General features: G+C 36.3%; 1 protein-coding gene and 1 long non-coding RNA gene across 6 annotated transcripts in view; one reads left to right on the top strand and one right to left on the bottom strand.

Annotated features, from left to right (window-relative positions):
• The window catches only part of DIP2 (disco-interacting protein 2), a 130,739-nt gene that overhangs the window by 93,541 nt on the left and 25,038 nt on the right, over positions 1–12,160 (top strand). For all 5 annotated transcript variants that reach the window (XM_066292050.1, XM_066292051.1, XM_066292053.1 and 2 more), the window contains exon 6: positions 8,754–8,828. In XM_066292050.1, coding sequence (XP_066148147.1) covers positions 8,754–8,828 — 75 coding nt within the window. The remainder of the gene's footprint in view (positions 1–8,753; positions 8,829–12,160) is intronic.
• LOC136344520 (uncharacterized) lies at positions 1,147–6,374 on the bottom strand. The gene is made up of 3 exons (XR_010732974.1): positions 5,561–6,374; positions 5,391–5,501; positions 1,147–1,719 (listed from the first exon to the last, which is right to left on the bottom strand). It is a non-coding gene; the product is annotated as an uncharacterized lncRNA (long non-coding RNA).

A 12,160-nucleotide genomic window follows, 5' to 3' on the forward strand; every position in this document is an offset into this window, starting at 1 on the left:
CAATATATATCGCATACTCGATGACGTCCTAGTTAGATGTACGCTATACAAATAATGTCAAAACCCTGATCTGTGGACGTTGATTTAACCAGAACTACCCTGAATTAACCTGACAAACCAGAACTCGGGTTAATTCTGGTTAAACCTAGAGAAAAACTTCGATTATTTTATTAGAGAAATTTAGAGAGAAATCCTTTTTAAATAATGAGTTTAGGAACACGTAAACCTAAAAAGACGTAAAGCTCTAGTAACGATTCATGCAAATGACGAATGATAACATACACATAACTTTCCACCATACGATACGCACGGATTGAATTCATCCCGGGATACATCCCAGGCAAATAGGAGATGACAACGTAACATTCACTTAATCCAATTAAGGGAGGTCATAAGGGTAAATTGTCTGGACACTGTTGATCCCTTTGGGTTGTCGCGACGAAGTCTGAATAAACATTTTAATGAATGTAAATAAGTATGGATACCTACCGAAAGCAATAGCTATTTTCTCGGATGTACAAATATCTCTTTAAATCTGAATTTATGGAAAACCAAAAAAAAAGGTGGTTTTTAAAATACAATCAGGCAATTTAGTTCAGATTGATGGCAACCGCGCAACTATCTTTTGTTTGTGCCAAACTATGTCATTATAGGAAGTTGACATGACATTTGACGTTGTCAAGCGCCTTGCACTGTTACCAACCTTTCTAGAAAGTTCTTGATTATACATTTTATATGTTCACGTTAGGTAAACTAACTTTGTGATTCTTAACTCGAAAGACGAAAATATAGACCTTTATTTAAACCTTAAATTTACATCATTTGTAACTCCTCCACTAGGAGCAACTGACTTCGCACTCGTGGATAAAACATGCAAATACACGCACTCAGTCAGGCGATAAGAAATTGCACCTGCTTGGTATTCAGGAAAAGATGGAATTTTAAAGAGTTACTCTGCAGAGTAGAATGCAGATTCATATCCGTTATAAATCGGCGGAAATGAAGGGCCTGGAAACTGTTAAAGATCATTAAAGCTGTCAATCGTTTTACTTTAAAACTTACTGGATTAGACAACAGAGGGAGACAAACAGGTGGAGAAGTAATTAATGTCGGAATTTATTTGAAAATGGTCATACACTCATGAATTATGATAATAATTGGGATAATAATTCATTCGCAATCGGTGTAAATATCCCTTAACTTCACGCAGGGCTGCATAACTATTTCTCTTGAAATTACGATAGACCCATATTTTGATTTATAACTGGCCTCTGTTGCCAGTTGTGACATTCTCCTCATTGAGCAGTCTGTGGTTTGATAAACTCATTAATCACTTTTCGGCTATTAATAATTTGTCACGAGTTAGTTAGTCGAGTGGCTATTTATGATAAGGGTCTAAGGGTCCTTGTAATAGGGAAAAGATATGTCAGAACGGTGTTATCTTCATCATAATTGCTCCGGAAACTAAGATAAAATCGCTACGTTTTTGCCACTGCCATACACAATTACAAGACCTATGTGAACCTCGGCTGTCCTCCACAGATGTTTCCTCCATTATCTAATTTCTTCCGTTGATAGGAAATGCTAAGAAAAGTGTTCGTGCTCGTTCTGCGATGTCATTCGCAAAGGTCTGAAAAGTTTTCATCTCCAGGGGGCCTGTGGATGATGTCTTTTTTCGCTCTCCCGTAGCATACATTTTGGATAGATAAGGAACGGTCCCTGAAAGAGGAAAATTTCCTTTCATATGTCGAAAAGTAATGACTTAAAGGCCAGGCCAGTATAAAGTCCAGAAAAACATCGTCTGTGTTCTAAAATTAGAAGCAAACCTCAAAAGTGGAAAAAAACACTAGGCGAAACCAAATTAAAACTTTTTAATTATTGAAAATAGATCGAATTCGTAACGTTATAGTTGGAGGACAGTTCTGAGGAAATATGGTTCGTTCATCAGTTAAGCCCGAAAGTTTTGATTAAAAATCCATTTTATTAGCAAGTTATCGGGAAATACAAAGTTAGATCAGATGAAAATTTGTTGCAGTCAGGCGCGAATAATAGATTGCTTGGGAAAAGTTTCGTATTAATGGGATTGAGCGAGAGGTTTCAGATCTAATTTTAGTTAAAAAGCCAAGTTTTATTAGCAATCTTTCGGCAATGATTTTTTGTCATTCTTACAGCAGAAAATTGATTTAAATATAACGGACAAAGACCCTGCTTTCAAGACCTCTCACCAAAAAATATGTACATAACAACAGTCTGTATTCTTAATGTAGGTGTCAGTCTTCTAACGAGGGCGATAAAAACTTGAGTCGTTCCCCATCTCATCCCTTAAAGGCAGGGACGTAAATTATCTATTGAAGCTAAGAGAAGCAAAAACGATCCACTTTAACAATTTAAACCCTGCCTTTAGGTGAAGGGTGACATTAATTAAGAAGAAGAGACCTCCTTTTAGCGAGACACAGGGTTCATTATTTTTTCACCTTCGTTAAATATGCCTCTAAGGAATTTCCATTAGTCTTTACTAAGAACGCGTGAAGCATTCTCTCCAGTTCTCAGGAAGGTCACTCAGGGAGAAATCACAAGCGATTGAGCTTAGATTCAAAATTGAATCTTAATAGAGGAAAATGTAAGCAGACTGCATGCGGAATATTGTGAAAAATTGGCGGAGTCTGTAAAGAAAACAAGAATACCATTACTGCCGCATGAAACTTTTAGCAGTTATTTAAATGAATAAACTGAGTCCCATCAAATGCTCTCATTGCCATCCAAAATTCCATCATTGTTTGCGCACAACGGGGACCCTATTATTCCTCTCTTGGTAATTAACTGTATTATACGTATTGACTCCATATATCTCTATCGAAATATGCTCGAAGCGCAAACATAATTTCACTTTCCAATGGAAACAATGATAGTTTATTTATTGAAATCTACTGTTAACTTTTAATTATGAATACCAAAATGCAGTAAAGTTACATAACAATATACTGAAGTTCGCCTGATTTAATATCCCAACAACGGTGGCCAAGTTTCCTTCAATGCCCTACGTGCGAAGGTAACTTAATGATAGGCCCTCAACTTCAAAGAGTGAATAATCGCAGTGTAAGTTTTGCAAGGACGGGGCTGTATATATTACAAGTGCCCTTCGGAGGGCGAGCTGTGCTTGGCACGTGAAACTTTCCCCATGTGAGCAGATGGATGCAGCTCACGTTACAATAAGGCACTTAATTTTTTTTTTTTTTGGTAATCATCGGATTTGGCCCAATTGGGTTTTCTCAGTCCCATTTTCGAGCCAATTTAAATTTAGATCGATTCTCTCAAATTCAAATGGAGTGTGGGACCTTCTTATGATAGTCGTGCAAAAAAGTTAAGGCCCCAATTTGAAGAATAAAGGCGGAAAAAACCTCATTCCAGATCGATAATTTACGGTAGGGCTCAAGTTTGAGGTGGGCTGATCGCAGGGGAGTTGGATGATGTTTTAAGGGCACGCCTGCGAGACTGATAGCAAAGCTTTTAAATTCGCCTCCGGTGAATCAGTAACGCAAGTTTAATATTAATTATATGGTTTAACATCAGTAACTTTTATCTTTTGAAAAAGTAACGTAAGAAAGTTCACTTCAAAAACTTTAGCTGCAACGCCACTTATTGAACTTCCTAAGTTATGTATTAACCGAAGAGACGTTTTATGGAAAACTTCGGTTGTGCTATTTTGTTACAAAAGTCTGTGACATGATAAGAGTTCTCGAGACATAACGACCCTTCCAGAACCCCTTTGAGACGGGATTGTAACTAAAAACAGCTCATTGTTAGGACTTCAAAGATTATATTTTCCAAATTGGATACATTCTCGGTAATTCATCTAAAGACCGACAAATAGGAAATTTAATAAAGATTAAATTGAAAGTTCCGAAAGAATCTCCCGGACATTTTCGGAATTTTCCCGATAAATCTTGTCGAGGCCGCTAGTCATTTTGTTTGTGGTAGTAAGACTCTTCCATGGCGAATATTTTTATTGCCCCCGGGGTTCAGCGTATGTCGGCAATTTTACATTACATCCGAAGGAGTCTATACAAAGTAATTTTTTTTTTAAACTACTTCATCGACCCCCGTCAATGAGTTATGGACTTGATACGGCCCTCAACACCACCAAGGGCTTCTGAAGGTGCGGCACCTAATCTTCTTTAGGATCCAAACTGAAAGCCGGGAAAATACAGTTTTTGCCTTCCTAAGCCGGATAATCTTTTTGTTTGTGCACGTATTTTCTTCAAAACACACGCACACAGGGCGACAGGAAAAGGACCATATTTTGATTGCACTGATGTGAGGTTCTTCTCTAAGGAAAAGCTGCTGTAGAAACTCGAACGAGCAAGTGCACATATACGGAGATTTACTTATGAAATATTAAAATTTTCCTGCTGAGGGCGAAACTGCGCCCTTCAAATGTATTCATGCCGGGCTCTTTTCTGATGCAAACAAAGCAGCTATTGTGCTCGTTTTACTTTATCTAAAGAAAGTTTTATTCGGCGACGAAAATTCCCACAAGTTTCTGCGACTTTACACCATTAAATCGGGCACACGTGTGCGAAATTATGCTCGAGATGATTTTATATGTTCCATAAGTTCAAACACGAGTCATCTGAATTCTTGGAGGGATGACAGAGAAGCGATAAAATCACTCGTGAGGGTTCTTTCGATCAATCACAAAGTATTGGAAAAATAAATTGATATGATATTGCAACTTCGGAAACAAATTGCATCACTTTGTATGAAAAGGATGGATAATGGGTTTCGGCATTACCTTGTTAGACCGCGAATTTGATCGAATTTATTCGTTTAAGGTAATGGTGTTTTTAGCCATTTTCGAGAGAATAATGTTATAGTTTTCAATGCTGATAACAGCGAGCACTCAGCTTTTCAATTAAACGCTAAAAATTTAATCATCTATTAAGTTCGTGTGATGGAAACAAATATTATCCCAGTTGGTAGATACATCTTCTAAAACTTGAGCGAAATGTGAAAAGTTGCTTTCTTGTTTGTTAGCATACAGTTTCCCCACACATTGTTGCAAGTTTTATATGTATAGTAAAACACTTTGTACATATTAGGATTCTAAGTTAAACATTGGAAACTACGAACGTTATTTACTTATGTCTTAAAAGGCACTCTGCACGGGATTTCAGAAAAAGAAAAGCTGCACAATTAATGCAGGATCAAAAAAGGCGATTATACAGAGTGTTTGATAAAAAGTTAATCCCCCTTTTGATACATGTAGAGCCCATCAATTTACGAAGGAAACCTTGTTAAAACTTTTTCCAAGAGTGCCGTTAATGCCCCAAAAACAACTTTTTTATGAAAACTCCTTAAAGAATTTTATAAGAATTCACCAAAATACCTACGTGACGTTGGTATACAGTTTCGACAACGGAGTGATTCGAAGGGCGTTTTGAGGATAGGCCTCTGCGCCGCTGGGTCACTTTCACTTTCTGGAGGTGAAAAGAATTCTCTCTCTGAAGTAAGAAAATTCTGTTAGTTCGAACTAGATTTGGTATGATTTTGGCTAATCTACCTTAACAATGATGCCGTCAAGAACCCACTCTTGCTGCGCCAGGATAGTTCAGCTTGGTTACATCTATTATGCAATTTCAACCTGGATTTGTTTTTTGTCTTTTAACTTATTCCTCTGCAAGGGCCAGGATTAATTCCATCCGAGCTGTTTTCCATAAAAACGTTGAAACAAACCCTGCATGCTCAGATTCTTGATGTCTATGGAAACCTGCTTGATATTAAAGTTGACGCAACATTAATAATTGGAATCTAGGGAGCAATTCACATTTATTCAGGAGTTGAAGATGTTGCATTTTGATTCAAGTGTCTGCACCGTATTATTCATCGTTATATTCCTATGTTTCCGCATTGTTTCTGACACAAGAAAATAATACGAATCAGCCTTACCGTGACCCATCATTTATTTAAAATTCGAAATGTGTATTTGTCACTCATCCTAACGAGCCCATTTAGCGCTACCAAGCAAGTTAGTTCGACATGTTCCGGTTCGTTACTCTTACTAAGTGAATGCGCTTAATTTCTCTTGAGAAATCAGAGAGGTTTCCATTGCAACGTGCCAGTTCCTCTATAGTTCGACGTTTTTGAGTCCGAAAATGGGACAGTTTAGGGAATTTGGTTGTTTCCAATTTGTCTCACTTGATTTCATCCCTTCCTTAAAATTACTTAAGAGGTGGTGTCTTCAGACCTAAGCGTCCTATCATTTTCTAAACAACTCTTGAGTTACTTCTCGGTACCTAACTCAATTTGTATTCGCGTGGCTTAACTCGGCCCATGGAAATCGGGTTATGGAGAAATTCAGGAATCGCTCTGACAGGACGTTTTGCAACCGACGTTTATTGGAATTGATTACGGGTATATTCGCTGTTTCACTGGACACTGGCCGGTTGTTTATGGGCGAGGTCAGTTACGTAGCTACGTGGGTAAGGATACACCCCTAGAGGTGATATTTCAAGGGACCATGCAAGTACATGGAAAGTTGTCAAGTTTTGGATAGAGTGGTGGTTAAACTGGTCTTAACCTGGTTAGAACCGAAGCGTTTCCAGGATGTAACATCTAAATAATTACAAAAATATTGGCTGCGCTAAATACTGAATCTCTAAGTTGATAGATTTGTAGCAATTAAATGAAAACTTAATCAGCTACCAAGTTTTTTTTATGAACACTACCTTCTTGACAACTTTCTCTCATCGATACTTCCTCAAGAAAATAATTAAACTGGAAGACCAAGAAGCTTTCGTATTTGCGCGAACTTTTTCAATCTCATTTTTCTTTTAATCCGCTCCATCTCGGACGAAAAAGTTGGGATTTAATATAGAACCTGCAAATATTTACCTCCCTTTTCAAAGATGGCTTTTATTGTATTGATAGTACTTACGACACTTCCATTATTCATTATAAGAAATAATCTAAAACGATATACAGTGTATACATAAATTATAGAATAAATTTAATTGCTCGGTCTGGCCTTAAAAAATTTTAAAATGCTTGGATACGTCGTCTTTCATTTAAAATTGCACATATTTTGATTGGATAATATTAGCTGTGACGTCATTATTATTCCAGATATGACGTCAATATTAATATTGTTTAGTGGCAACCCTTGTTTTTGATAATGTTATAAGGAAAGATGCACTTTTAACATACAGGACATAAACTTTTACTACGTTATATAACAAATTTTGAAATAAATTTTCAAAAACGAATTTTTCTTTACGGTACCTAACGATGAAAGATAGACATCTACTAAACGGATCGGGGTAGTCTTCTGTCCATTTATTTAGTAGATCGGTTTATTTATTTCCATAGAACGGTCATTTTTATTCGTTTTATATAAAACATACCAATAATATTTTAATTTTCATATTTCTCAGTTTCGGTTTCATTTCACAAAAGTTGTATTATAATGCATTTATTCATGGTACAAAGAATTGAAATTTTTATGATGGTCGGCTATAGTAATAGAGTGTCAACACGACGGAAGGTGTGTGTTTTATTTAACAACAAATATCCGCATAGAAAATGTTTTTACAAATTTATCAAAAAAAATTTATGTAACACAATAAAAAAATGTATGTCCTGTACGTAGAGACGCGCACTTTCATATAAAATCATGAAAACAAGGATTTCCATTAAAAAAATTTAACACTGAGGTTACATCTGGAACAATGATGACGTCACAATTCGTATTATCCAACCGAAACATGTAGAATTTTAAATTAAAGGCGAGGTGTCCAGGCATTTTTTATTGTTTTAATTGCAGACCAAAAAAATAAATTTATTCCGTATTTTATGTACGCACTATATACCTCTGATGATCTATAACGACATTTCCAGTGATCCCATCAGGAAGTGTCACCGTAAAACACCGCAGACACACCACCTTGTAAATGCGAATTTATGAGTCCCATAACTCACTTAAATTAAATTTCTTATTTTGGGCCTCTACTTTTTGCAGAGCTATAAACAACTGTGAAGAAATAGAGAACACACGGAGGCCGATATAGCTGTAATAAATTTTCATAAAATGTTACATCGTCTCTGTGTGTTCTACTACCACTGAGTCTTAGATATCTCAATAGACTATTTGTGTCTAAGCAAACCGAAGCCTGATTTACGTTTCTATATAGGACGATGCTTAGTTAACCTGATCATTGGCGTAATGGGGTTGAGGCGAAGTGAACATTCGGAGAAATTCCTGGCAATAGAGAAAGCTAACTAAAGGGGATTTTCGAATTTCCCAGAATCATCATTCTTGTTTGGGAACCAGTTAGCGACACTTCTGGTCCACCGCACTCAATTAGCAATAAAATCCCCAGATGATACTCTATGTATTTCCTAGGAAATTATGGACAGTATTTTGTAAGGAGTATTATAGTATTTGTATTCCAATTACATCTGGAAAAAGGGAGAATAGCATTTATGCAATGTCACTGAGCGAATAAGGACATATTATATGAATATTCTTAAATAAACCAAAAGCAGTCCACATGAGGTGAGTGTGTATACTGAACCCATATTCCGATTCTATGATATTAGTCTCAAGATTTGGCATCACTGTTGAGCCTCTTTTAGTCATGCCTGTATAAACTAATAACGATTTAAAAACAAAAGAAGATTGCATCGTTGCCTTGTCTGTCACGATCCTTCTTTAAATTCTTAATGGGGTTGGAATTTATAAATGTTTATTGTTTCAGGCGATATCACACAAAAGGGATATGAAAAGAAAAGGACACGCTTACTCACACCTTACCTGCCTAAACAAAACTCTGGTAAGTAACATTAAGAAGTATTAATATACATATGTGTAATATTTCCTTGACGATTACCGATATAGAAATATGGAGGTTTCGGTCTGACGTATGCGAGTAAAATTATTTCAGGGTGGTTTCCGCCTATTGGGCCAAACTTCATTCACACATTTATACTTCAAAAATGTACCTACATCCAAAACTGGCAATTTTCGTACAAGATATATTTTGCCAAATCGTAATATGTAGATAAAGTTTGGCCCATTAGATGAGGACCGCCTTATATAACCCTGAAATACCCTGATACGACTGATGAAATCGCTGTTGCAGACTAAAGGTTTGATCGTCTAAATGAAATGTGATATGGTACAAGTTTGATTGACCCTCACAGGCATCTAATTAATCCTTAGAACTACGCTGTCGTTTTGTGCAGTTAACAAAGTCATTGAACATGGCGAATCCCATAATGGTGTCGGGTAATCCCATCCGAGAAACACCTCATGCGGACTTGCTCCTACGACCTATAGGATAAAAGAATTAAAAGTAATCATATCTCAAGTTAACATCAGCATTAGCTCCTGCACAACTAACACCCAACTAATCACGGTTAAATCTGACAGAGTTTGCAAGGAAACGAGGATGATGTTTGCTTCGGAAAATTCTATGAGAAGGTTTATTTAACAAAATTATGAAATAATAAAACTATCACTCTAGTTTGTTACGAAATGTAACTATTAATAACATATGGAGTGCAAATCAACTCGTGGGTATATTATGGGCAATTCCAGTAGGCAATAACCGAAGTGTACCGGAAATAATGTTGGGGAGAGAGACCCGTATATGTGGCATGCCCCAAATGCCTTACAAAATGGTTAAGGGTTTTATATAAAGCCGTTCAATAAAATACCGCACATAAAAGTGGCGAAATAGCCCGTAAAATTTAACGGCTCAAATAAACGAATCTTTCTTACATGGTTTAACTGGAGGAGGGATCGATGCAGAGCACAACAAGAGAGGAATCGATCATGCTTGTGGCGCTTTTAATAGAAAAAAGACACCTTTAAAAATGGGTGAGGCTAAAACAATCCTTTTTGCAAAAAAAAAAAAAACATAGAGAAGGGATGGTTTTACAAGATAATGACACCGGTTTCCTTATGAAATTGAATTAGCCGTCATCCACGTGGAATGCCTGTAGGTGTGATGATGATTAAAGCATTGACCTTTAACATTACTTTGCCCTCTACGGCTGGTTAATCTACAACATCACTCGTCCGAAATTTAATTTGTAATATGGATGCTCAGTTTATTTTTCTATTATGATTTTTTCTTCAGGTTCGAAATATTCTACCCGAAGCCTGCTTCAGTTGTTTACTTCATTTGTGGTTTCGTTCAATTTAATCTTGCAGCTATATTTCAGTGCGAAAGTGTTAAGGCGTAAAATTATTAAAGTGTTGGCAAACTTAACCGCCAGATAATTTCCATAGAAATAGATGTCGCGTATTTGTGAGTTTCTTGGACTCCACGCGAGAATACAAATTTCTCTAGTTGGAGGAATTATTCATACAACTAGTTTTTTACTAATTTGATTTTCATGGAAAATTGCTTCAAAAAAATTACATTAATCGCAAATAATTTTTTAACACTTTCATAGACGACGACGTTGTTTAGACTTTGCTCCAAGGCCGACCAACTATCTTCTACCAGGTAGTAGGTACTGTCTGATTGTTTCAATACTAAATCTACAGTTTTTCTTCCCTTCGAGTTACATGGAGAAGGCGAAAAGATATTCTGAACAGTCAAAGGGTCTCAAATCAAACTCGATACACAGAGGTCTTTCGTGAAAGGTTCCAGCAACCAATTGAGCAGAAAATTTATTTTTTGAGACAAATGACTTAATTTTGTATTTTCCATTTTTAGCCTTTAGGCAGCAGTAGGATCCTGAATATGAAGTAAGAAATACAATTTGCTCAAATTAAAAATTTTATTAGCCCAAGTTTCTCTTTGGTATTTTTATTAATGGACATCTATTGTGCCAACTTCTGAGAAAACGCTAAACATTTCAAACTTGTTATTTGCCAAATTGAAATCCTCCCTTTTTTTACTGTTAAGAAAGTTGACCAATGATCCCCCAATTAGATTAACGAAAGTTCACAATAATAAAATTATTAATCACCAGAAATAAAGATTTATTGAGAACTGTTGCGTATCAGGAAATTTAATTTTCAATATTGTCAGTAAATTACGTTATCATCATATTTCTGTGAGAACCTTTCAAACTCGGACATTGTTCAAATTGCGAACAAAAATGAATTAATATCAGTTTTTTGATAATCCCCATAGTGATAATTATTAAATCGTTGTTAAGTCAAGCACCCACTTGTTAACAAAGTTATTTCCAGGAAATGAGAATTAATTGGAGAAAATCATGCGATTATCTCTTTACCTTTATTACTGAAATGGTTTGCATTTCAGCATGCAGCAAGATAATAAATGAAATATGCTACTTGATTATATAACAATACAGGATTTTTTTATATAGCACAACGGCGTACAAAAAACCGTCATAAAGGTCATAGATCGTGGCTTCTCATATATATATGCCTATCCCAGTATTCATAGCGTCATAGAAAATTATAATCCGCATTCTCGACTCTATTTTTCCCACAATTACTTTCGAATTTTCCCCTGATATACGATAATGGCCCTGCAATTTTCTTCGCCATCCTATAATACCGTTTACCCTGATAAATATGGCTTTAGTTAAACTATTTTCCCCATCTCTAACGTCTGAGTCACGCTTCATGAGACTGGGCCCTATTAAGAGCAGAGAACGTGGGTTATTAACTCTGGCCATCTTTTTCCTGCCAGTAGTTCTCTAGTTCATGATGGAGCAGCTGGAATATTTCAACACTGCTTCCTTGTTTTTATTAGCTTAGCAACTATATAGAGCAAGTCTGAAAAAGTCTGATGAGAGTTTGAGGGTAGCAGCACCCGCAACCCCATACAAAGAACTAGTGTTGAAGTTGGTGCAGCACTTACGAACACTTGGCACAAATGGAATATTATGCTATTCACATTTTGCATAATTTTTGCTAAGTTTAATTAAGTCCACAAGGTTGGATCTTTGTGACGGAATTAATTCCGGATTTTCCCGCTATGGTGGAACCATTAGCAGAGGGACTTTAAACGAACAGTCGCCCTTAAATTTGAATAATGGTTTAAATGCCAAAGTCATAAAGCAGTTAAACAGTGTCTTAACTTTATTATTAAAGGATCCGGCCTCTTGAGAACTTAATACCGACGAGGTGGTTGTTTCGAAAATTCGGGCATTTATGGAGCGGAAGTTTGATTAT

The sequence above is a fragment of the Euwallacea fornicatus genome, chromosome 17, assembly GCF_040115645.1.
Source record: "Euwallacea fornicatus isolate EFF26 chromosome 17, ASM4011564v1, whole genome shotgun sequence".
Taxonomy (NCBI): domain Eukaryota; kingdom Metazoa; phylum Arthropoda; class Insecta; order Coleoptera; family Curculionidae; genus Euwallacea; species Euwallacea fornicatus.